At 39.6% G+C, this 27545-nt stretch overlaps 1 protein-coding gene across 1 annotated transcript in view; it reads left to right on the forward strand.

The window, feature by feature from the left end:
• The first annotated feature begins 14971 nt into the window (after positions 1 to 14971).
• The window catches only part of KCTD3 (potassium channel tetramerization domain containing 3), a 28923-nt gene continuing 16349 nt past the window's right edge, over positions 14972 to 27545 (forward strand). The window contains exons 1-8 of the mRNA XM_026102353.2: positions 14972 to 15497; positions 19498 to 19551; positions 20978 to 21023; positions 22492 to 22565; positions 23048 to 23106; positions 23288 to 23368; positions 24091 to 24231; positions 25523 to 25613. Coding sequence (XP_025958138.2) covers positions 15418 to 15497; positions 19498 to 19551; positions 20978 to 21023; positions 22492 to 22565; positions 23048 to 23106; positions 23288 to 23368; positions 24091 to 24231; positions 25523 to 25613 — 626 coding nt within the window. The 5' untranslated portion in view covers positions 14972 to 15417. The remainder of the gene's footprint in view (positions 15498 to 19497; positions 19552 to 20977; positions 21024 to 22491; positions 22566 to 23047; positions 23107 to 23287; positions 23369 to 24090; positions 24232 to 25522; positions 25614 to 27545) is intronic.

A 27545-nucleotide genomic window follows, 5' to 3' on the forward strand; every position in this document is an offset into this window, starting at 1 on the left:
TTAGGTTTCCCTTTAGCTTTCTCTTCTTAATGTTGAACACAATTCTCTCAGACTTTCTTTGTGTGTCATGTGCTCCAGCCCCTGACCATCTTGGTGGCCCTGCACTGAATTTACTCCATTATATTGACATCTTTCTTGTACTGGGGAGCCCAAAATTGGATGTAGTACTCCAGATATGATCTCAGAAGTGCCAAACAGAGGGGGGGGAAATCATTGCCCTGGACTTGCTGTCTACACCCCTGCTAATACAGCACAGTATGAGGTTGGCTTTCTCTATTGCAAGGGCACGCTGCTGATTCCTTCTGAACCTGTCCACCAAGATCCTCAGGATCCTTTTCTGCACAGTTGCTTTCTATACAGTTGGCTCTCAGCCTGTACTGTTGCATGAAGTTATTTCATCCCAGATGCAGGACTTTGAATTTGCCTTTTATGAAATCCATGAGGCTCCTGTCAGCTGACTTCTCCAATCTGTTGAGGTTCCTCGGAATAGCAGCCCTGCCCTCCAGCGTACCAGCTGCTCCCCCAGTTTGGTGTTGTCTGTGGACTAGCTGAGAGTGTGCTAGGTCACGCTATCCAGGTCATTAGTAAATACATGAAACTGTATTGGCCTTAGTATTGAGCCCTGTGTTATGCCACAGGTAACTGGCCATCAGCTGGACATTGTACTGCTGATCAGGACCATTTCAGCCCAATGGTCCAGTCAATTACTCCCCCATTTTATCATCCACTTATCTAGTCCATTTCTCACCAACGTGACTATAAGGCCCTGACAAGGTTAAGGTATACAACATCCAATGCTCCACAACACCCAAGGTGGGTGTGATGTTTGCCTTTTTCCAGTCAACAGGAACACCCCCTGATTGCCATGACTTCCAGAGGTGAGAGGGAGCATCTTCACAATGACAACGGCCACCTCCCGTCTGCTCCCATGGACTTGTGAAGGTCCAGTTGGCTTAAGTACCCCCTAACTCAATTTTCTCCTACTGTGTCTCAGAATATTATAGTACCAGTTCTATAGAAGTTTTAATTTTTGAATTTTTAAGGGAAAGTGATATGACATGCCTAACAATTAGCAGCAAATTAACCCTTTTAAATTTTGGAAAAATAGCATTATGATTTGTTAGTTGTAGAGCATAAGATAATATAAACAGGGTAAATGTTTAAAAGTAGGTTTAAAAATAAAATTAACTAGAGTGTAAGCAATTTTTTGAAAATGCAACAGGGAATAAGTTTGTTTTTAGTCTGACATACAGTGCCTGAATCAGGACTTTTTTTTAAAAAAGGAAAAGTTAGTATCAATATTTTATTATTTAGAGTGAAGTACATTGAAAAGGATGCTGTTAATGGTATAACCCAATACTCAAAGCTCCTGAAAATCAGCATAGAGTTTGAGCAAAACTGTCATTAGGCCCTTGGCTGACTTCAGTATAACTAAGTAGATTAAAAAAAAGTGCCTTCTCCCATCTTCTTTTATCACCCTTCTTAACTCAAATTCTATTTGTTTCCCAGACTTTAGCAGCAAGTGTATTCAAAGTTTGCAGAACTTTTTCTTTCCATTAGAATTGCTTTCTCTAAGAGTTAAAAAAATACACCACAGTGGAACCTGGCTTTCAGTTGCATATTTAATCACTTTCCCAATATACATCTAGAAGGATAAAAAATGCTTCCTATTTTCATGGTTTGATCTTTTGACAGGTAAAGGGTGATCATTGTTTTTGCTTTTATGTACATAGTTTTTATTTTTAACAGAATATGCTCTCAAATAGCAAGTATGTGTTCACAGCACCAAAAAAGCAAGTAACTTCAGAATACAGAATCTTTCTTTAGCAGCATATTTAATAATATAGAATATCAATAATTCTTTATGTGGGCCAGAAATTAATTTCTTGTCTTACTAATACTTCCTTTAAATGTTTTAATCAGTTGCTTTTTTGAAACCGTTCTCAACTTTAAATTTCTCAGGAGACTTGAGCACAGTACGAATTAGCTATGGGCTTTCAGTAAGTTGATTCTCATCACAAAATTTTGTTTAAGACATTTAAATGGTGTGTTTCAAATGGATAGGTACGAAATTCATGGACTTTTATTATGAAACAAACTGTGTCTTAAAACTTGCATTGCATATATTATAAAGAAAGTCGATGACCTGAATGTGTCAGTCATAATCTTTATGTCCCTAACTGTACAGAGGGTGAAGAATTAGATGCCTTCTCTTCTGCAAGGACAGGAAAATCAAAATGCAGATAGATCAGTAGAGAATTCTGATTCACTTGGAAATAATGCATCAGCCTAATTTTTCTGAAGACTTTTTTTGTTTCTACCTAGTACTGTTTTTTTGTTTCTACCTAGTACTGTTAACCAGGTGCTGACTGCTCATGTGAGATTCCTCACTGATATACACAGAATGCATGCTGTAGACAGTTGACAATAGAAATATTTGACATTACTGTAATTCCCTTTTTCTCTCAGAAAAGGAAAGCTAGTAAGAGCATTTCATGCAACTGTTACCGCAGAGTGCCATTACACGGCACACTAATTATCATGCGTTGCTAGTTCCTGAAGTCCTCTGCTTGACCACGCAGTACTGATGCCGGATGTCAGCCCCAGCCTGAATGCAGCACAGCGCGGAGAGGGAGTAGCACTGCAGTCGCTGCCGTTTCACGTGAGCTGCACTCCGTGACACTCACAGAAGGCCACAGCCTTTCCCAGCCGTACACGCATTCCCCTTCTTCTCCATTACATTTAGACATACAAATAAATCACTATAATTAAAACTGTATGTATGGTAGAGCAGCCATGCCTAATGATATGCCGGTTCTTATTCCTGTATTTCTTATTCCTGTAATAGAAGGGAATAACAGGAAAATTATACTTGTGCCTCTGAACTTTTTTGGTGCTATTCCCCCTTAATATCGCTGTAACTTCATTGGGATTCATTCCCTTGGGCTCAACTGAAAATGCAAAAGAATGCCTTGAAGTCACTAAGTTATGTAATTCAATGAAAATGAAGATCCACAGAGATTAGATATGAAGAATAAAAACATACACATTTACTTTGTAGGATACATGTAGGATAAAGTATGGTCATGCTCATGGTTAGGAAGGTGCTTTTTATTTATATAATTCTGTTCACTATGGCAGTTACCTGTGTATAAAGAAGCACCTGGCAGTGACCACTATCATCAGCAGTATGTTGCACTATAAGTTTTTATGGTATTTAGGAAGGACAGAAAATGTTGAAATCATCCCTGCTGTGCTGTAAGCAAATTTGGTATAACTGTGGCATTAAGTCCAGGTAAGATTAAACTGTATTACATTACCCCAATTTAAGCTTTTAATTCAACTCTGTGATCTTGAATAGAAAAGGAAGTGCTATTTCCTTAGGTGGGAACTGGATTTTTTCTGAGGAACAATGACCTAGTGGCCATTGGAAACAATAGCTTGAACATTTGTGTGGGGGAAATGTGTTGGCACTGGCTGCTGAATGCGTTCTGAGCAGAGTAACAGCACTGAACAGGTACCAGGTGGAGAGTTCTGATAAATATGGTAAAAAGGGGGAAAGGAGCAACACACTGCTGCAAGACTGGAAAAAAAATTAAGAAACTTTTTTTTTTTCATGGATGATGGAATGGAAATGTATGGAAATGGAAGAATATGGAAAATAGTATTTCCATGATTGGAAATGGAAAATAGTATTTCCATGATTACCAAAGTACTCTAATATACTAACAAATTATTTCACCAGTTCGTAAATTTATAAACCAGAAACTTGATCCTCAGCTGTCTGAAAATAACATGAGTATTTCTATCTCGTAATCCTGGGAATTCTAACAGAAACAGATGAAGAAAAACAAAATCAAGTAATATTAGGTAAAACTAGTGTTATTTTATAATATGTTATTCCAGTACAGCTTTTTAAAATTAAGCCTTTTTTATGTAAGGTGAGACTTCCACTCAAATGAGAACAGATGATTAAGGTTGCATTAAGGTAACATAGTTCTATAAAGCAGATTTTAACCTTGAGTAGAACTACACTGCTGATATTCCATATCCAGTGGGCCACTGCTAGAATTTTATCTGACATTTTGATTATTGGTTTTTCATATCTTCTGTTACTAATCTAACAATTAACAAAAATCAGTAAAGCCAATGATTCATAAATTGATGTGCATGTTCTAATATGCAAAGTATTTTTTCTGGAAACGTAGGAAATCAGAGCTATAAAGCTAAAGTATCCATTTAAAATGAAAAAGGAATAAGTAAAAACATCACTTACTAAATACTTTATAATAAAGAAATGGCTCATTATCTTTTTGTGCAGCTCATGAAGTCCCCATCAATCTACTATGTAATCTGTAATTATACAGCATTTCTCTGCCAACATGGGTGCAAAAAATACATAGCTGGAGTTTGATTAATGCTGACTCAAGGGACTGCTAAAAGGATATTGGACTTTGCAGTCATGATTTTGAAAAATGACCACTTTGAATGCCTTAATATTTGGGTTTTCAAATGGAGATACTTTTAAGACAACTCCAGAAACAGTGACCCTTTCAGCCCTTTGAAAGACAGCCCCCTTTAGGCTAGTTCGATGACTTCCTTCTGCACTAGCTAGACCATATCTAAAACCATCATAGAACCGTGCAGAAATCCTGCAGCAGAAAATTATGAAACAGCTAAGTGGCATGTTTCTTAGCGCTATGAGATGATATTTTGCTTGCAATAAAGATGCAGTGTAAGCATGGGCACTTACATGTCCAATCCTGTTTTAAAGTGTGATACATTGAGTAAAAAATGAAAATTCTTTTGTCTGTCCTTAATCATTATCTCAGATGCATTTTCTTCTGTTTATTTGGTTCACTGACTGCAAATGAGAACACTCATCTTTTCTTCTACCTGTTAATCTATTTTTGGTATTCCTATTGTTATCACCGAAGTCTGAAAGATTTCCCCCCACCTTTTCTTTTTTTTTAAATAGAGAGCAGAATTAAAAGAAGGACCTTTGGATATTAATTGCTTTGCTCTCTCCAAAATGTGACCTCTTCCATTTTTCTCTTTCATATCCTATCCCTTCAAGCACATCTTCTCTAAATTACTTTTCCCCCCTTCTCTAATCTAGCCCTCTAAGGAAGTCTTTCACATTTCTATTTCAATATCTGATGACAAGATGAAAAGCAGCATGCAAGGTAAGGATAAAACACTAATTGATATAAATGTGAAATGACAGTAATGGTCTCTGTTTTGCCTATGGCTGGAGACTTCTGTATAATAAAAAATACTCCATAGCTGGTATTTTTTGTCCCTCTAGAAATATTAGCTAAGATAGTGTTTTAATAGATTTTCAAACTGAAGTCTTAGTTCTGCTGTGTAAAGTTGAAATATGTCAATACATAGAAGGTTTTTTCCCTTTGCAGCATTGTTCTGATCCAATATTGGGGGGGTTTCGTTATGATCCCAAGGACGAGATTAAGATGCTAAAACCGGTCAAATATCGTACAACCTTTTAACTTTATTTTCCACGGAGTGGGGAGAAAAGGTGGGGAAAGGCAAAGGGGAGGAGAGAGAAAGAGAGAGAGAGAAAGGGGGAGAGAGAAAGAGATATCACCACCCGTGGATCCAGTGGCGTCCCGTTGGTCCTCTTCACCCTGGGTGTAAATTTTAGCGATACACGTGCAGTAATTACAGCTCGAGCAGGGTCTGACCCTAGGTTCCCGCTGAAAAGTTTGGAGCCAAATCAAGGCAAATTAAATAAATAAATTGTAATGACACGCGTGCAGTAATTACAGCTCGAGTTGGGTGCCTCCGAAGAGGGACCCCGAACAAAGAAAACCCTGGGCAATTATAGCTTTTTCAAATTAAGTTTCCCACCCCTCACGCGGTAGTTCAGACCAATAGCAATTTTTAGGTCTGGGGTCTCCTGCTCCCTATTGGGTCTCATCGTTGTTCCTGGGCAGGCTGTTTTTCTCCCTTATCTTTACTGTTGCGGTTTCTGCTGACAGATGTGTTTTGATTCCTTGGGTCCCGCCCTTGTCTCTCAAGGCCCTGACAAACAGGTGTTGTTCCAGCAATTAGCACTGCTCCAGCAGTGACAGTAGGTGTTATCTTCCAAGGTCCTGAAGAAGAGGATATAATCCAGACCCCCCCCCCCTAATTAACACTGTTTCAGCAGTGAGAGGAGGCTTTGTTGCCCAGGGTCCTGGCGCCCAAGCAGGCCTTATTTCAAAGCCTTCACATCCTCCCTCCTGGAGTGTGGGGCACAGGAATGCAGACTGCTTGTAACTCCCTTATCTTTCCAGCCTGCACCAGCCCTGGGGCCCCTTCTCACTGAACTAGGGCCACGTCCCATAGTCTCTGCCCAATCGTGCCCTGGTTCGGCGCAGGCTCGGTGTGTCCGGGTGGTCGCAGGGAGACCATTTCAGGGGTCGCAGCAGCTTAGTCCTGTTTCCGCTGGGGAAAGATGGCTTGTTCGGGGTTATGGTTTGCTTGCACCTTATGTACCAAAAAATGTTTAAGGCAAAAGTTCACTCATCTGTCCACCACAAGCATTTCTAGAATGAGGGTCTTTTTTTTCAAAAATATGGAAGAAAACAAATTTTGGCAACCTTCATTGTAATTATCCCATTTCATTATGGTTTCATTATTATTCATTTCTGGCCTCAAGAGATTTCAGAACTTGTATTCAAAATTAGACTATTTTTTAATGAATAAGACTGTGTGTTTGTGTGCGCGTGTGCACGGCCACAATGCAGAGAACTGACAATTACCTTTCCTTCCCTGAGTCAAGCTACGATTGTAATATGAAAAGAAAAATGATGCAACATTAATTGCTTCTGGGGTAAGGCGAAAGGGTTCAGGCAAGGTGTGAAAGTAATGCAGTGTTTGCTTTTACCTTACTTATAGTTGGAATTGAATCTTGCTTTTTAAATTGTGTTGTTGTTTAATATACTGCTAGTGAACTATGCCATAATAATAGAAGTTTCTGCTATGCAATTTAAGATTTGAGATGCAAAGAAATTCACATCAGGCAAGAAATCAAAACCCACTAATGGGAATCATCAGCAAACAAGATGAGAATAGAGGGAACAGGTAAGGGAAAGGTAAAGCCATCAGGAGTCTTCCAAGTGACCGATGAAAGTCCGGCTCCCCCTGTATCTGGCTCCACATCTTTCTGCCCATTACAGATCACCCAGGCCAGTTCGGAGGAAGCTGCTGTATCCCACAGCAGCTGGAGCTCAACACTGTCGCCCTGCATGCGTTGGCCTGACGACAGCTTCCCAGTTGCCTCCCTAGAAGATTCTTAATTATACTATATTTCAAGAGAAAGAAGGGATAGCTGCTTCATAGGTGGAGAGTTATTATTTAAAATTTTGAAATGAAAAAAATATTTAGTGGTTCACTAGTAACATTTTAAAGGCATTTATATATTTGAAAATCATTCCAAGAGAATTTTGTCAGACTGTGCTTCAAAAGTTTAGGTTGCTTTTGAACAGCTGGGAGTGAGGCTGTCGGAATCTTATAGCTAGATCAAATTTAAGTGACTATTCATAAGATAGCTGCAATAGGCCACATCCCTCAACAACCTATCTATCATCTTGCCAAATTTCAAGTCCTGATTAAAAACTTCAAGTAAAACTAAGAATTGTTAACGTCATTAAAATAACATATTTCCCTTCTATTTTTAGATATCCAGAACTGTTTTCAGTGAGTATTTCCAAAGAGACCCTAAGGGGGAAACACAACCTGGGAAATTTCACCCTAAATGGCTGAAGACTGGCAACATGATAAGCAACTGAAAAACATCATGCTGTAAGGAACAGAATCTGGCAACGTGAAATTACAGATATTGCTGCATGCATTGCCTACAATGTAATAACAGTCACATTCACTAGTTAGTTGTATAGAAGGTTTTGCTAGACTGGACCTGAATTAAATCTTGCTATTTAAGCTTAAAGAATCTAAAATGCGGGTAAGGAAGGTGGACTGCTGGAGGGGAAGAGAAAGAAAACCACCAGCCACCAAATTAAGCTGTGAAACTGTTTTATATGTTTTTTAAAACAAAAAGCATTCTTTAAATACGCAGCCAAATTTACTAGTATTGCGCTGGCCGCATTGCACTCCTCCAGCAACTACTTAAGCTGCTTATTGTAAAACAGCCATAAACATGGCTTAACTTGCATTTTTAAAGAGATTTACTCTACTAGAACGATGCAAATCAAAGAGCTCACTACTGAATATGCCCTCAAAAGAGCACATGAAGTTAAATATGTTCACATACTCAAGGAAAAGCAGAATGCACTGGTAGCAGCCAACATAATTCAAAGGCTCATGTAAAAGGATGTCTAGGGAGTACAAGTGATTCTACTCCAACAGCCTTTGGGCAGAGTATACCAGAACACTGTATTCCTTTCCTTGCAACACATAGCCAAAAAGTTCAGGCACTTGCTTAGCTCTATATAAAAGATTTGCTAAATACATATACATATAGCGTACACACACACCCCCCCCATGTGTTGGCAGTTGGTCACTCAGGTAAGAAGCCAACACAATAGGTGCTATTATTTAAAACAGTGACCAGTGAGGAGGAATAGGTAGGTACATATGTTTACCTGTATATTCTGAACCTCAAGAAGGTTTATTAAGATGTTCACATAAATAAGGGTAATTTCAAAATATCAGTGAGAAAAAAATAGTCGCAGTAGAGTTTTGAATTCCTTAGCAAATGAAACAAGTTAAGTATTCCTTCACAATACCTCACTCCCAGGTAAGCACTCTGTTCTAACAGTAACGCTAGGTATGCGGATTTAATTATTCATCCATTTGATGAGTTTACTGTGGTTAAAGCTGAAATGGATAAAACTGCAGTGGCTGCTAGGAATTTGGTTTGATCCTGCCTGTTTACACATACAAGTACTTCATATTCTCTTAAAAAAAAGGACAATATTATAAGGACCTCAGATATGACATTTTTGTTGTATTTCTTCTCATTGCACCAATTTAGCTACCTGCACAGTTTAGACAACTGCAATTTTTTGTGTGCATAAAACACATTTGTTTAGGTTGGTAGAAGAACTGAGCCAAAAGAAGCTTTGCTCCCCTATTACTCTGATGGCTTTCGGAACTCATTTGAGAGCTGTATATGGGAGTCATATGGGTATGTGGATATCTCTGTTCCTTCATCCAGCATTGAAATCTTATCAATAAGAAAATATTTTGCCATGTGAATTTGATTTCCTTTTTCAGAATTAAAGTGAAGAACTCAAATACATGACCTTTTCCTCATTATTAAAAAAGTTTTTAAAAAAAGTTCCCCTCCCCACTGTTGTATGGAGCAGCTGAGATAATCAGTCCACTAACGCCTATCTGAAGAAGAGACTTCTGACAGTTCTTCACTAGAAGGCAAACTAATGGCTGTAAAAATGAAGGTAGACAAGATCAGACTGCAGAGATGCCATGAATTTTTACCCATGAAGGAGTAATTAAATACTGGATAGGTTACCTACCTAAGCAGTCAGTTTGATTCTTCATCACTGGCAATCTTGAAATATTTCAAAAAGACATCCAGGCCTGATATTATAAACCATATGGTAAGAGTCAAACTGAGGCAAAAGGTTTTTTTGCTCTTATTATACAGAAGGTCAGGCTGAATAACAGTGGTCCCCTCAGTTCACAGAAGTCAAAAAGCTTATTGGTGTTCCAGTATTGATTTCACACAGGTAATAATAAGCTTCTGCTTCTATTTGTTCAATTGTTGTAATTGAAACAATGAACCATAAAGCAAACATTAAAGTACTTGAACATAATCAACATCCATGGACTGAAAAATGTCAGAAGGACCATAAATAGAAGAAAATAACTGCATGCATCTAAATGTTTAACATATACTCTCAGAATCTGTTTTTTTCTTATCTTTAAGAAAGTCTTTTCTAATATGCATGCTGTCTAATCCTCTCTCTGACTCTTAAAAACATAAACCCAGACTGATAAACAGTCCCTAACTAATAAGTAAAAGATATAAATTAATTCATATTTCAGATAAATGTCAATGTCACAACCTGTGCCTTTATTGTTTCCTACCTGACAGTGTGTATATATATATATATATATATGAATGTTTTTGTGACCTTCAGCCAGATCTGCAGTGGTGCTTGCTTACACAGCAACCTTAACATAAAATGAAGCTGTGCTAACTCACTACCATCTAACCCTTTTTCTTTAGGGAAGTTTGCATTCTCATGAAAGATATTTGATTACTAGTTGCATACAATTCATAAATAAAATTTGACCCAATACAGAAATCTAGACAACTTTAGCTGAATGGCTTAAATGATGACCACAAATGCATGCAGAGTATGATTACACGTAAACTCAAGGGATTTTCAAGTCCAAGGTCTGGAGTCTGCAGCAGTGGCATTCTTCCACCATCCTGAATGGAAAAAAGATCTTAGGCTTCTATAATAGACCTGCATTAGCAAACAGCTCCACGCTGTGGATATAATAAGTACTAGTAAAATAACCTGCAAATTCACTGTACTTATGCCTTCCCCTGTCTTACCTACCCACATCAGGAGGTACTGAAAATTATTGAGCTGTGCTTAATTTAACACTTCTTTTCATATGCAATCTGCCTAGAGTGTTTGGGAGAGGAGGGACTTTTCAGTAAGACAATCGGTAGATATGGAAAAACAGAATTCTTTTTATGTTTGGAATATTTAGCAGGAAAAAAAAAAACAAATGCAGAAATTTTATTCTTAAAGAAAAGCTGCTCTGTGGCATGAGCTCCTGACAGCCTTCTGGGGAACAAACCTCCATAGTGCTCTGTAGTAGGATTATTGGAAGTCCCACGCACCGTAAATGAGAACAAATGCTATTCTGGAGCATAGCAGTCATCTCCTCTGGATGTACTTGGCCATGAAGAATGTAACACTTCTGAAAAGAAAGGTTTTAACAATTTTCCAAGGATTCAGCAGACTTTGTCATATATTTCTTTACAGGGAGTTGTGGAATCTTTTTTCCCCTTCTAGGAAACAGCTTCTTGCATGACTTTGGATCTAACTTCTCCTCCTTAAATACTATTTTAAGAGACAGAAAGGGAAGAAAAAACTTTATAGACATTTCCGCCAACATCCCTTTTATCTGGCTGTTGGGTGGAGTGGCTCTGGGGAAAGGGAACATCCCTGGTAGCCACCAACTGTGCAGCTCTGCATCTGGAGCTGAAAATAAAAGTTGTTTCCCAATTTGCAAGCAACAACCATGTGTTCAGGAATGAAGAAATGCATACTCCACCTATTCCCACGAGGTTCCTCTCCCCGCTGTGGTCGATTTAAAGTCATTCTAGTACTCTTTACTGGACCACAGCTATTAAGTGAATACCTTCAAACTTTAGACCCTTCAAGCTAAGCAACTGTGAGCAAAGCTGAGGAAAAACTGAGCATGTATTAACTATTGTTCTTAGTGACTCATGGTATCATTTCCCAGAGTGATTATACCGGTTAGAGTCCAAGGCTCCTCCCTTTAGAACAGATGGTAGAAAATCTTTAATTTGGCATTATTATCGTATAACACAAGCAATCAAGATGACACTTTACAGAAAGATATATAGACAAGATCCCTGTCACAAAGTTCTCACACTAGAAAATAGTTAAAAAAACAGATGGGAACTTTAAATTGTTGAGGGATCCTCTCCCCCAAATATGCAAAGTGCTTTCGGATTTAAAAGAGAGTCCTAGACAATAATCACATAATACATTATATCATCACCAAAATCGAATGCTTATTCACTTCCAAAACATTTGTTTTTCCAAACCAGATACTATGAAAAATAAAAGGAAGAAACAAGTTGAAGTTTGACTTTTATTTTTGCAGTTTAAATAAAGCAGAACTGACGAGATATCCCAGGAACTGGTGTACAGTCACTCTGTAATGCTGCACATACTGCTGCACTGCATCTACTCTTGGTGTAAGGGGTCTGAGAGGAGCCCCTCCAGGGCAGCACAGTGTCTCATGCTACCCATCTGCTAAGGAGGCACGGAAGGAATGGATTACCACCAACAAGCTCTGCCTCTTGGGGAGCCAAACTGCTTCTCAGGTAATAACTTAGTCAGACAGGTCCCTGGCAAATATGCCGAACAGTAGCAATTCCTCTCTAGACTTGATGTTTGGTACCTTAAGGAAAAACTTACAACCATACCATTGGGATGTGTCTTGTCAGAAGTTCAACCTATGCTTTCTTGTGAATTGAATGATTAGTTTCTTGTCAGAACACAAGATACTCTGCAAGAAAACCGTACTCATACCCAAGGGAAAAAAAGTACCTATGAAAATTTTCCTTGTAGTCTTATCTTGAATTATTGTAATTAAAGAGATCAAATTACAAAATCAGCCTTGCATCTGTGGATGCACCACTGCACAGCCGATAACTGGTGTCATTACACAGGCCTCCTTATTTCCTAAACAGTACTATAGTTACTCAAACACAGGCATATTTAATTCTGATCTACTTTTTGCATCAGGTCTCATGATCCATTTTTGACAGATATTTTTATTTTTGTGATGAATTAATAAAAAGATGATAGGAAATAGCCAAATAAATTTGCTCTGTATATTAATATTGTATAACGCTGATGCAAAGTGTGTTTTGAAATGAGCTTAGGATTTTTTATTGGAGTGACTGCAAATTATATATTTTAATTGCACCATGAAGAGACATAGTTTTGAAAATTTGTCTTAAGTGGTCAGGATAAACAGGAATTACATTTTGGAATTTTACTTAAAAAACAACAGAGGCATCTAGTGGAAGCGTCTGAGGACTGCAGCTGTCAGAGAATGCAAGGATGAACAGCTGATTTTTTTACATTACCTCTTTCTGAATTGAATTTCATGAATCAAATGACTAATGTCAACTCTGTTTATATTTTATCTAAGAGGCCAGTCTTAAATGTAATGGTATTAAGACACTGGGAGGAGAACCTGATTTAGGAGCCTACGTCATATTTTTCAAAAGTTCTGTTAAGCAGTTTGGATTTACGTGCACAATGCTTACAGTGTCATTTCTTTACACCACCTGGCCAGTTGTACTGCAGCGTATAGTCCTTGGCTACCGAAGATACAAGATTCTGATAAAATGTGACTGAAATAGACACGCAGAAAAGTGATCTTTTAGAGTCAGCAAGCTGAATAAAGACCCACTCAAAATAGCTCATAGGAAATATGGAGGATAGACGTGTGTCATAGACACAGAGACTCTCCACAGTCTCAGGCTGAAGGAATACATTTTCCATGCATGATTCACACCTCAAAGCCTTTGAGTGAATTAATATGTAAGTTTTGCTTTCAAAACTGATGGATTGAAGTGGGGAGTACAACAAAAGAAGGATCCCTCCCACCGTTATCTAATACATATAATGGTTAGGGGACCCATCCAGGACATAGGAAAGGAAGTTCAATGTCCTTATCTGCCTGAAGGGACACCTGAACATCTTTTTCCAAGGAGCATGCCTGTATGACTTTGGCTGTTGATGTACCTCCATTACTCACAAAATAAATATTTGCTCTGGGGAAGGAAAAGGCAACCAAGCAGAAATCTGAAACCAGACCCTTCCTAAGCCCAAGAATCCCAAACTATAGCCAAACTAAAAAGCAGACAGCGTAAGAGCCAACGGCTTGGTGATGCATCAGACTGTTTTTTTAATTTTCCCTTCCCTTCAGGCTGTAGTAGGGTACAACACTCTGGAAATATCTGTACTAACTTATCCAGAATGCAGTACAGAAGAATTAGTAGGCTCCCTGCCCATTTATTACACTGTGCCAATCAGCTAATTAGACCAAGAAGAAAGCTGTGTAACAGGGCCTTCTGAGAGCCTAGTTATTTCTCCAAAATACCGCACTGTGTGGCAACGGCATCTCCACAGCTTTTGGTTAGCTAGGCAGTACGAAATGACTGGTGCAAGGCATGCAAATGAGAAATGACCAGGTAACTCTAGGCAGTTTCCTCTTAGACTAGTCACTTACTCTCACAGCATTTTCAACATCTCATTTTCAAGCATGCTTCAACTCTATCAACATGCCCTTGCAGAATAACATTAGACTTAAATAGCTTAAATAGCATGTGGATTCTCATGCTGGTTTTCAGTCTCTAGGCAAATTTCACTTCAAATAAATGGGAATACCAGACTCATATTTATTTATTTCTCTCCTTGACTGAATGTGGTAGTTAATCATAAAGCTTACCCTCACAACTTCAAGCCGCAATTGTATTACTTCCTCTGCTGACCACACTGTCAGTTATTTCTTCCTCAAGTTTCCTTCACTTGCTGTGATAGATTTCTTCCTCAAATTTCACTGTGGGCTCATGCTTGTGCAGTCTATTTTTTCCTTACAACACTGCAACGCTTGATTAATGACATTACACTACAGCCCATGCTTTAAATTGTACTGTGCCACCACTGCTTTTCCGTTGGGTTTTCTAGGAGTTCTCTGTTTCTCCTTATCTGCTGTATGACATTCATCCCAGTGCTCTCTAAAAGTTCCCCAAATAATACAAGAGGATAGCAGCAGCTGCAACAATCCGCCTGCATTTTACTTGGCGGAGTGATTGAAAACACAACAAATGTAGCCTTTCCCTTCCCCCTTCCCACTGCCTCCCGGTACGCGGACACACACAGCCTAAGCGCAGAGGTCCTAAAACGGCTCTTTTAGCCACGGTTTTATTTCACGCTGCGGCCGCCGCTTTCTACAGGCGGGCGACACCGCTCCCATTCTCGGCGGCCCCCTCCCTTCCTTAAAAAAAAAAGAGAAAAAAAGAAAGCAAACGCAATCAATCCGCGGCATTGGCGCCACCGCCCCGAGCCGTGACGCCGCGCCCAGGGCGGGCTCCCGCCGCACAGGCCCCGCACGCGCCTCCGCGGCCGTTACGTGGCCCCTGCAGCGGCCGCCGCGCGCCCCGCCCCGCCCCGCCCCGCCCCGCTCACCTGCCCAGCCCCGCCCGCCCCGCCGCAGCGCAGAGCGGCCCCCGCCCAGCAGCAGCGCCCGCGCCGGTCGCAGCCGAGCGCACCCGGCCCCTTCCGGGCGCGCCCCGCCGCCCAGCGACCCCCGCCCCGCCCGGCGTCTCCGCCCCTTCCCAGCCGGCCCCCTTTCGCGACCGGCCCGCGGCGTTCTGGCCCGCGCGGGACCCCTCCTCCAGGTGCTGTGGCGTTGCCATGGCGTTTTCCGCTGCGGCCGGGGAGGCGGCGCGGCCTGGCCGGGCCTGAGTGACGGGGAGCCGCGGGGCCGCAGTCTCGCCGCACACCGACCCCGCTGGCTGATCCCCCGCCTCCCCCTTCGCCGCCGCCGCCTGCCGCCGCCGCCGTTTCCCTCGACCCCGAGGTTCCGGCAGCGGCGGGCGGCGGCGGCGGGCGGCGGCGGGAGTGGGCGGCGGGGAAGATGGCGGGGAACGGCGGCGGCGGCGGTTTGGCCGGCGCCGGGAGCGGGGAGATCATCCAGCTTAACGTGGGCGGCACCAGGTGAGCGGGGCGGCGGGCGCGGGCCCGCGGGGAGGCGGGTGCCGGCGGCATGGAGCGGGGGGCAGCGGCGCCGGCGGCTGCGGGGAGCACCCGAGGGAGGCGCCGCCCGGCCTCCCTGGCGCTAGGCCGGCCCAGGGCCGCTCGGTGCCGGCTGGCCCTCGCCGCCCCGGGCGACGGCGCTGCCTTGCCTGGGACCGGCCCGCCGGGGCTCGCTGCCCTATACGTGGCCTTGCACGGGTGGCGCTGTCTGCGGGGTCGGGGAGGGGGGAAGAGTGTCCTGAAAAAAGCTTCACCCGCTGCGTCGCCGTGTGGAAGAAAGGACATGTATTTTTTGGCAGGTTGAGACAGAGAACTGTGTGGCAGCTTTAGTCAAAATCACTGCGATAAATAGTGCGAGTGTTCCCATCAAAATACTTAGGGATGAAATCATTCAGATGACAGTAGTTAGTAAAATCAGAGGTTAACACGTCTTCCAGAGTGTGCAGCATGAAACCAACTATATGTGTAGTAAGAATTGTCCTATTATTTGAAGAATCTTCCTGTGTCACACAGAAGATGGACTTTTTTGTAACCAACCTGTGTGCTGCAGCCTTTCTTAAAGGAGGGTGGTGTGAAAGTTGATCCAGAGTGCCTTTGTCGTAAGAAGGCTTCAGAAACCTGGTTCAGCCAGAGAAGCTGCTTGTACCTTGCGTAGGCAAACGGGCCTGTAAGGATGCTTTCAGAATAACTTTGACATTGACTTGGACCTGGTTTCATGTAACATTGAATAAGGTACTTCAGTCAACTTTGTCTCTGAAATTATAGGCCAGTTCACATTTTTAGATTTTTGTCAAGTGTGGAGTCACAAATATGGTTCAATCTCAGAGCATGTTTTAAATTGTTCTTATTTATTAAATGCCTCTTGCAGAGAGTAGAGAAGTATGCACAGGGCATGAATGAGGGAAGGCATGCCAGTCCTTTGAGGTCTTGCCTACATAAAGAAGTATGAAGAATAAGGCAAACTAACAAAAATACATATCTACTTTTTAGTTGCGTAGTTTAGTTTCATCTTAGTTTAGATTCTAGTCAACATTACCGCATTTGGATGTAAGGAGTAGGAAACAAGAGCATCAACATTTCCCCCTTAATAGGGAAGCAGGCTGCAACAGTACCACTGTTTTGTGTAAGTTTTGGTCCTTTGCGAGCTAAACTTCCCTTGTAGTGCCCATCTTCTTGGCAAGATGCATCTGACCTAGGTTTTTCAGCTTCCAAAGGAAAGTGAGTCCAAGCTAGCAACTGAGATAGTGGTGGGTGATCTGGACAGCAAATGGGGCAGCATGGGGTATTGTACACATTTGCGTTTTCCTTAGTTCTTCTTACCCATATTAGAAACACAAAACTCTTAATTTTTTTTGGAGATCTGGGTGAGAACTGGGGAAATTAGCACTTGTATCTGTCTATGATATCAGTTGTACTTGTGAGGATCTGGTACAGAGGAGCCTGGCTGACTAGACTTTCCGTGCTTCTGAAGTGAGGTTCCTGTTGCTCCAGGTGAGTGCCAGAGCATCGCTGCTCTGTGCGGCTGCTCCAGACTGAACCTTTGCTAACAGTTTTTGATCTCAACTTTCTTACCTTCCTTGGCTGGGAGCACAAGCCTCTTGTGAGTTGGAGTTCACAGAAATTACAGTAACAGACTTGACAGTGAAGTCTCTTGACCTTTTACCTCCCTCTAGTTAACTGTCTACAAGGGCCATAGAGTATGAAAATGGTTGTTTTATAACCAGTGTTTAAGTGTGTCCTTCTCCAGTTGTCTGTATTTTCTTTGAAGCAACTATGTAGGCTGCCACATGCTTCCACATATTTGAGGTTATTGCACTCAGTCTGCCTAATTTACCTAGAGTGACTTTTTTTTTATCTGACCGCTGCATGCTTAGCTGTATGGTGCTGCACATATATTTGCGTCTGTAATGTCAGTATGCATGCTTCCTGCTGAGGAATACTCAATCTTATCATTTATGCAGATTAATGTTAAATGTGTTAAAAGTTTTAAAATATGTATTAGTATGAAGTATTGCTCACTAAGCTAGTATCGTAGTGCAAGGATTATCTTCTATCTGTGATTTAGTACTATCTAAAATCATTGACTTTACAAAGCAATCAAATTGCAAAGAAAGACATGTTGAATCTTTTTTTTTCTTCTCTGTCTTCCTAATTGTGTGGCTTGTTCTTCTGGAACATCTTCTAGTCCTGAATGTTTTGATACTAAGTTCTTTAAGCAACTAGGAAGTGCTAGGATGGAACCCAACTGGTCAGAAAAAACAATAAAACTTCAAAAACTTCTGAAAAGTTGACTGTCACTCATGTGCTTAAATGCAAACATGCCTCACAGTCAGAAATTCAGTATATTGAGAAGTTAGGAACATCATGCCCTCGAACATGAAACATTTGTTCAAAGATCCTGAATGCATTTATGATCATATCAGACTTATTTGTTGCTTCAGAATAAGTTTAATATTTGTCATTCAGTTTTATGGATAGTATCAGTTAGCTATGGTTGTAGTGCTTTGTCCTTGTCTTCCTGTACAAACCTTCCGGAGAAACCATGCATACTTTGAATTTTTTGTAAAGATGCACAAATAACTGAAAGTGTTAAAATATTGAGAAATAAGCAATCACACAATAAAAGTCTTCAGCTCCTGAAGAATTTTTAAAGGGCCAGCTGGTGTTCCTCTTAGTTACAGGCAGTATCTGGATTAATCTGTGATAATTTTATGTAACTAATTTTTGTTTCTCGCTTTCTATTATGCATAAATTGTAACATGTTAAGTAAATCATCTTACTGTTTAAATAGAGAAGGAAAATGAACTATATTACTGATGTAAAAGCTATGTCCTAGCAAAACCACAAGTGAGAAATTAGACTAAGAAGAGAATTGACATTTAAATGGCAAACTGTTTTCATTCTTTTTTGGTAGAAAAGACTGTGCATATTTGTGCTCAGAACGCTGATACTGTAGGTTTTCTGTTGGGAACAGATTTGGCATTGTTATGCTTGCAGTGAGCTGCTACACAGTCAATGTTTTATGCAGCATAGTAGTTCCATATGACTCCTGTGTTTCTGTTTCTTATGGTGGTATGAAGTAATACTTCTTGTTTGTGTTTTTTTTTTTCCACCCCAAAAGTGGGAAATACAGGCACTGAAAGCTAGATAAACTATGATTAAGTACTTTTGTTATGACAACAATATTTTAATATATTCCTGTACTATGTGGAAGGTCTTCGTAGAATTTTACCTTTGCATTTCCTTATTGTGACTTCTTCATTAATGGGAAACAAAAAGTTTCGTAGTCATGATGCTGTTAAGAGGGTATGTACACTCAAAAAGCCAGTGCTGAGCCTGAATTCATTTTCAAAGGTGCTAATACAGTAGTCTTCCTCCATGTTAAGTCAAAAACAGAATGAGTATGTGAGTTCATAGCTATTTACTATGTAGAACACTGTCTGGCATTATAAATGATACTATAATTTGTAGTATCTCATACTATCATGTCATTCAGTGTAAATATTCTTATTTATCATATCACTCAAAGTAAATATTCTTTTGGGTCCTCAGAGGGTCCAAAGAGCAAAACTGTAGATAATTAGAATTGTTGTAAAATAGTAACTCAAGGCTTATTGTAGTCTTTTGCAGCGCACTGTGTAGCACTTTTGAGTCCTAAATTAGGATAACATGCAGTTAATGACAGATGTAGTGCATGGCTGACAAACTTACATTTTAGTATCTCTCTTTTTTCAAGCATTTATCTAGACAAAATAGGAGAACCACAGAAGACAGGATGTTTGGGACAGTGCATTACAAATGTAATGAATGATGCTCTTGGTATTTGTGGATACTCATGCTTCATGGTGAAAAATAATCTGTGCAAAGGAGCTGCAATCTCTTAGACTTTGTACAGGTTTGTAGGGCATATTTTCTTCCCAATTTTATGGCTGATTCTTAACTTGTAACTTTGGTCCTCTAGGTTCAGCACTTCAAGACAAACACTAATGTGGATTCCAGACTCCTTTTTTTCCAGGTATTTGTAATATTTTTTTCACATTAAGCAAAGACAAATAACAATTGTTCTCAATTCTTAATCTCTTCCTTAAGCAGTGAGTTCTTTTCCCCTTTCTCCACCAATGAAACATTCATTTGAAATAACTGTCATCCAAAAGGCATCTTCTGTCTTCAGTAATGCTGTGGCAACTTCACCTTATCCTGAAGAGCTGTCACTTTTTAGAATGAAGTACTGTAGGAATAAGACTTCAGATATGTACTAAAGCGAGACACCACTGATGCTTTATTATTACATTGCCACTTTTGGTCTTAACACAGTGTTACATAGTAACGCTGCCTTTGACTTTTTCTGAATTATTGCTGTACCTTGAGTTGGCTCAAAGTTTTGAGGGTTTCCGGTTGTGGTAAGGGGAGCCTTTGGATTATTGTATCTCTTTCTGGTAACTTTTATGTTATTACTATTACTACTTCTGTAGGTAGTGGTGCTTACTGTTTGTAACCTAGTAATTTCATGCTGTACCCCTACCATCACTGTTAATCCCAAACAAATAAAAGAAAAGCTAAAGCCTGGCTGCTAGCTTTGCTTCCTTCCATTTAATTTTGGTACTCTAGATCTCTTTGCCAGTAAAGCCTGGCAGATGACATGGATAGGCAGCATCATCTGCTGCTGTTACACTGAAATATTCAAGTAGATGGAATGCCAGGGAGGTGTCACGTTCTGTGAGGTATGGAAGAAAAAGCACAAGGAAGAAGTCCCTTGCTATTCCCTAGCACTAAGTGGACTATCCAAGCAGATTGCTCTGCTCATTTAGTACTTATCCTAAGACACACTGTTGGAAAATCAGGTTATTGTGATCCAGAGTCAGACAGAGTCTTGAAGTAAAACTGTTGACCTTTCCCGTAGTGTGTGCTTCTCATCTGTAAAATTAAGTTTTGGTATTTTATGTTGCACTGATTTGGAGCAAGAGCACTTTGATCTGGGAGAGAAGGTTTGAAATAAAATAGTGTGAGAACTCACCCATCCCATTCTTGCCCTGTAAGTCCTTGCAGAAGGCATCCTTTTTACTTTACCAGCTTTAATGGCTTATTAGATTTTTAACAAACTATGCAGCCCTCTTTGGGTACCTGGGAAGACTTTTCCATCCCATCAGGCCAGACCCTGTGTCTGTTTTCTTCAGAAATCTGAAGGTCCTTATGATGCAGGTCTTACCCTTTCCTTCAGTGAGCATGCACAGCTCCTCTGTTCAGGAAAAATCTCACCCACCACCAGCATTTTACCTCACCTACGCAGTTTTCTTCTCTGCTTAGCTACGCTGTTCTGCCAAAAGGAGGCATACAGTGCACAAATAGAGCAGACTGACTGAAAGCGTAGCTATCTTGTATTGGTGTTTCTGTGATTTAATACTTCTTTACATGACATCTAACTAATATTTCCATTGTTTTAGTTTGCTGAGTGGAAGAATTTCAACACTGAAGGATGAAACTGGTGCTGTGAGTAATAAACATGCTGACAAATCATTAAATGAATGTTTGTTTCCAGTTAGGTTCTCTCCTAGAGAACAGTAATTGTGGGTGCTCGTTCCTATTAGCAGAGATCTGCTGCCTGAGTCAGCTATATAGCAGCTAAAAGCATGGTAGACAAATGGCAAAATGAATGAAAAATACACACATTCCCAGCTTTTAAAAAATTTGTTTTGGCTTTTGCCACTATTTTCACTGTCGCTGTTGTATTACATAACCACTAATAGTGGTGTTGCAGAAGTCTATATTTAAAACTCTAACAGCACCATCCCTGCTTCAGAGTCCATGGGGAGTAATATTCAATTGGACTTGACGTAATGCTTTTTGCCTATTTTGGTGCTTATCATTTCAATAGGAGAAAAATATGGAACTTTAAAACCATTGGAAAATGTTGCTATGTATTTTCCATTTCTTCTGTTGCAAAGAGTACAAATTCAGTACAAAATATGCTCTCTTCTTTCTTATAATTTTAGAGCCTGGCTGCCGAAGTGTTCATGCTATTATGTGGGAAAATTATTGTTTGGGAGTACTTAATTTGTTTATACCTCTATGTATGTACTTGAAATATCAAAAAGTGGTATTTTCTTTTTTCTTCCTGAAGAAGTGGATATTTCTGGTTAGGACAAAATAAGGGTCTCTCACAGGCATAACTACTTGTGTGTCATGTTGCCAAAGTCTGGACTCTGTGCTTTCGTGAAAGTTGGTGACATCTCTGCATTTATTGGTTCTCATGTTCACTCCAAGATAAGTGAAACTGGGATAATGTGTATATTTTTGTGCTCGTTCTGCACTGTTCAGAGACAGCAGCTATGCTTCTTTTAAAAAGCAAAGATTCCAGTTCCCGTATCACAGAGAGAGGAGTAATTTTCATTTGATAGCTATTGTATGTGTAGTCGAGCAGTTTTGATGTGTAAGTGTAGCTGTTTGGACTTTGTTGGCATATATATATATATGTGTGTGTGTGTGTATGTCTGTGTATGATATTCCTAAAAGGGAAACTGTAGTTAAAACACTGTTGTTGAATGATAGTAAGGCACACAGATACTTTCCTAAAAGCATAGTGGTAGTTGGAATGATAATTGTCTTGATCAAAAAATTATGTCTAGACATATCTTGAGGCCTTATATTACTGCATTCTGAGCACATTACAGAAAGATCTGTGGCAGTACCCATTGACTTCGTGGAGTCTTTAGTGCTTATAAAATGCAGTTTTGAAAACACGTGTCACCTATTTGCAGCGGTGATTGTGCATAAGAATGCTGTGATACTGGATGGTAGAAGAATAAGAGAAAAGGGGTTGTCTCAATACTTTGGGATTTGTTTGTCTGCTGACTGCCTCAACCTCTACTCTTCTTTCTCATGCTTATTACAAAACTGTATTTTAGTTGATGGTTGTTCTATAATAATGCTAAAAGTACACCATTTTTTTTCTTTACAGATATTTATTGATAGAGATCCAGCAGCATTTGCACCCATTTTAAATTTTCTTCGCACAAAGGAGTTAGACTTACGGTAAGAGGCTCTAATTATTTTAAATGAAGATTAATTTGATCAGATGCATTAGAGAACTTTTTCAAATGGAAATTGTTCAGTTCTATTCAGTTACTTGGATGGCTAATATACGACTGTCCTGCCTGGTAGATCTAAGCTCATGTCTAAAAGATGTATATGGCATGATGGAGGCAGAAACACTAGCATTACATTTTAATTATTAGTGGATTCTTGTGATTTAAACCACTTCTGGCAATGCATTTCTCTATTGTTTTTGTATCCTTATTTTAATCAAAGATAACTAATATTAAGATCACTTTGAAAACTAATATTAAGATCACTTTGAAATCTCACAAGCATCAACTTCTTCAAGATGTCTGGCAGTGATTCTAAACTGTTAGCTTGAAATTCACATTGTCCTGGTTATATGTAAACGTTTATATTCAAAGTATTATCTAACTATATCCTTGTCTTTTTTTTTTTTCCTTTGTTTTCTTCCCTAGGGGAGTGAGTATTAATGTTCTCAGGCATGAAGCTGAATTCTATGGAATCACTCCTTTAGGTAGGTAAATTATTTTTATATGAGGTCATCTCCTATTCGATGCAACTGAAATGACTCGCAAGTTCTGGGCAGCTGTGATCCTGAAGACTTTCAAACTTACTGATACAGAGGGTTATTTGAGATAACACAATGTCTCCTGGGAAAGTAAAGCTCTATAGCCATATCTGCTTTTTTCCCTCAGTAAGAAGGTTGCTTCTATGTGAAGAACTGGAACGCTCATCTTGTGGCAGCGTCCTCTTTCATGGTTACCTGCCTCCTCCAGGTATTTTTGTATTCTGACTCTCATGTTGCTTCCAATCACTTACTGCTTTATTCTGTGGGGGTGACTGGCCAGAGTATTTATTCTAGCTGTCAAACTGTCCAGAGAAGGCTTTCCTACTGAAAGCTTAAGCTATCCTGCAAAGTGTTTGAATTGGACGTGGTTCTGATTCAAGAACAAGACTTATGTCTGTATTTATGAAATGGCGTATTTAAAGTACTAGATGGAAGTAGTATGTTAATACCAAACAAACTGTTACTGATATTACACCAGACTACAGATTCTTGAGGACGTTTCAGTTGAGTGTTACCAACATGGAGTGTTTTTTCCTTTCTAAAGGTAGTTACTTGAGATGCTCTATGTCATGTCAGTAGATGACATGTCAGCAGAAATGACTGTTCCTTAACAGTGAGTATATGTTAGGTATTTACTCCTGTTTTAGAGATGAACACAGTTTGTGTCTTAATCTGAAGACTGGGTGAGAATTAGCCAATTGCTGATGAGTTTTCCTGAGATAGTTCTTCAAACTAGTTGTGTATGTCAAGGTAGGGAGCAAGAGCATTTTCTGTTTCAGTGGTTAGGTATGCCTTAGTTTTTGTAGCAGCTGAATTGGACTTTGGATCAAAATGTACAAATGTTAATCCTATAATTTGAAAATGAGCAAGTATCTGTTATATTGCTGAAGTTTATGGAGTGGGACAAAACATCTCTCTTTTCTTTTATAGGCATTCCCAATCGCAAAATAAATAATACTACTGGGCTACCGGCTGATGTTAGAACTGGTCAAAACTGCTCTGAGAATGAGATTCGTGGAGGTGGTGTCCAGCCTACCCTTACTGGTACTGGGGAAGGTACAGTCAGACTAGGTGAGGAATGTTGGTTTTAAAATTCAAAGAAATTGCAAAGATCATTACCAGTGGGAAATAAAACCTGAGTGGCTATTTCTGATTTCACTCTGCTCTACGTTTAATTGATTTAAATTGCTGAATTTATGTTAAATGCTCTTCCATATGCAGTATTTAAGACTCACTGCTGCATAACCAAGACATTAGGCTGAAGGAAAGGCAGATAAAAGTTCTTCATGCAGTCTGAGTATAGCCATTAGACAAATGCCCTACACTGTACTGGAAGCCAAGAGAAAAAACAACTAGGCCAGAGTTTCTTGGGTCTTAATTCAATACAAGGAACTTCCTTCCTGCCCTTGCACCTCGTCCTTGCTAATGGTAAATCTCTTGCCCTGCAGGAGTCAAGATTCTTCAGGGCAAAGCTAGCCTTCAGTTGTTTGACTATATAGAGTACTTTCCATATGAAATACATACAAACTGTAAACAAGATAGGCGTGAATTTAGTAATTTCCCACCTTTTGACTTTGCAAGCAAAATGATGCTTTTAGAAGTGTCATATTTCTGTCTATGCATCTGTAAGTTGTAGCTGTGTTAGGGAAATCTTGAGTACATTAAAAGATGCAGGTAATACAAAAATAAGCCTTGGATATGAATTGCTGCCTCTTTTTCCAAGTTGCTACAGATTTGGAAGAGGGCAGTTTTGGAGAATGCGAGACAGGAAGTGCGCTCTTGAAGACGCAGTTCTTTAGTATATCAAGGTTGAGAGCTAACTGGGGGAACTGCCATAAACGCTGACTTCCAGCACCATCCAACAATTCTGCCAAACGTAATTCAGCTAGAGATGAGAAGTGGGCATCCTCCTACTAGATGTTAAATGGAGAAGTTATAGATATTCTGAAGTATTGAATATATTATTTTAACAATCTAGAACAAAAGAATACAGGATTGCACAAACTATTTGGAAAGAACTTGCATGAAAGGGGGCAGTTTCCTATTTGATAACAAACCAACTTGGCTTTTTTTTTTTTTTTTAGTGCCAGGATGTGCTTGCCTCTTTCTACTTAGGAACACTTTCAATTTTAGTGACTAAGATTAAACGTCATCTTTCTATGTCAGGAACCATAATATTTGTAAAGATTATGAGGAATATTGCCAATTAGATAATGAAGAGTTTCTCAAGGAAATTCTTCAGCAGATTCAAAGTTTTTGTTGAATATCCCAGCGAAGAGCTCTGTCCTGTTCTGGATGTCTGTCGTCATCTTCTCTCTAATACCCATCACTTGACTGACTTTAATTTTACTGCTGTTTTTAGGATTCCCTGTGGACCCACGGAAAGTTCTGATCGTAGCTGGCCACCACAATTGGATAGTAGCTGCATATGCCCATTTTGCTGTTTGCTACAGGTATGAACATGATGGCTTGTCTTGTTGCAGAAATCTAACAAAACTAGGATAAACTTCTTATTAAGACTTGCTGGATCATAGCAAATTGGTTTACTTGGACTTGACAGTAGATCGCATGCATTCAGTATGCTATAAATATGAATTGCCACTCTTGCACATGTGAACAAACTGTTTGATAAAGGCTTAAATTTTACTACTTTGATGTCAATTCTTGATGTTGCTGCAAAGTAAATTGGTGAATAATGGACTTTCCTGAAGTGTTACTAGTTTTTGGTTGCCACCCAAACTTTTTATGTAACAGTTTAGATTTAGACTCTGGAGTCAGGCTTTTGTGGGGGAGAGAAGGGTTATTACTTGTTTTAACTGGCAAATGGTACCTGTTTTAAAGCAGGCTTGAGGATTATTTCTGAAAGATTCATTTAAAAAGTTTTTCTTACTACATGGATTTGAAAAGAGTCTGTGAAATGTGGCAAATATGAGCATGAAAGAACTTCAAACAGTTCATTGGCTTCTGCTGCATACATGACAAACCTGGTCCTAAACTTCAGGGCTTTTGGCTTAGCAGAACTGTTAAGCATTTGCTGCCTCATGTAGATGGTTGCGAAGTGAAGAGTGTCTTTAAATATCTTAATAACAAATTGGGTAGTTTTTAAGATCTCATGAAGATGAGTAGAGCCTTTTTATTGCAGAAACTGTTTTCTTTAGTTCACATTTGGTAGTCTTGATTTTTAATGGTGACCCTCTTTTCAGTGGAAGGTAATGCTTTAACAAGAACTGGTACCAAAAAAACCTTAACGTTGTTGTAGTGTGGTCAGAAACACAAGGGATGAAAGAAAGGGATGATGTGAAGAGCTACTGTGTGGTTACTGCCAAGCTGAAGCCATAGTTTGCCTTTTGTACCATACTGAATACTAACTTACTTGCTTAAACTTAAATTGTGTGCAACTTTCTTCTTGTATTCACCACTGCAATTCATTTTGCTGTGATGTGTGCTAAATGTGGTTTCTCTTGCTCTACGTGATGTTTTGTTTTCAGTTATGTTTGATATGGTCTGACCTGAGAGGAACAACGATTTGCTATTGCCTTTGTGCTAATTGTCCCCTCCTTAAGATTTTATCTCTGACTATTTTCTTTGGATGCTAGCTGGCTTAAATGAAAACTTCCACCTCTTCCCTGCTTGGTAATCTACTTAAGTTCAACAGTAGTAAGTCTCTCTAAGTCATTAGTGATGCTTTTGATGAAGGCATGTCAGACTTCAATGGTTGCTGTAAGAAGGCACAGATCAATACACCAATTTGAAATGTTGCTTTTCTTCATAGTGACTCAAGGTAGCAGTCTTGTCTTGATTGACTAGTTTTTATTCTGGAACTTGAAGGAACGCTGGGAATATCATGGTGGGATTTTTCCCCCTCCTCTCTGTTCCTAAACAGCTTTTGTTAACAAACACGTTTTGTTCTGTACTGTATCTTAGTACCTGTTTGTTTCTTATTGCTTGACAGGTGAATTTGCCAGAACTTTTTTGAGTATCTGCTATCTCCTTGAGCATTACTTAAATCTGTTTCCCTCTACCCACAAATTTAATTGTAGCTCTTTTGTACCTGTATGCTGCAGTCAAATGATGTGATTTTAAGATTCTCATGAAAATTATTTTAGTATAGAAGCAACAGCTGAATTTTAGCCAGAATCACTTTTCAAAGTAAGTGGTAATTTTTAGTGGAGTAGACAGTGAATCCCATGCAGTAAAAGGTGAAGTATATTCATACATTTAGTTTTGTGATCTTTTAGGTTGCTTGTAGCAGATACTATTTAAATACTTAAGATTGTTATTTTAATAAAAAGCTATGACAAAGCACAGTGCATCTTAAAAATATTATTTTTTTCACTCAATGTATTGTTGAAGTTTTAAAAATTGAGTAATTAGGCTTATCAGAA

The sequence above is a fragment of the Dromaius novaehollandiae genome, chromosome 3 (genome assembly GCF_036370855.1).
Source record: "Dromaius novaehollandiae isolate bDroNov1 chromosome 3, bDroNov1.hap1, whole genome shotgun sequence".
NCBI classification, from domain to species: Eukaryota; Metazoa; Chordata; class Aves; order Casuariiformes; family Dromaiidae; genus Dromaius; species Dromaius novaehollandiae.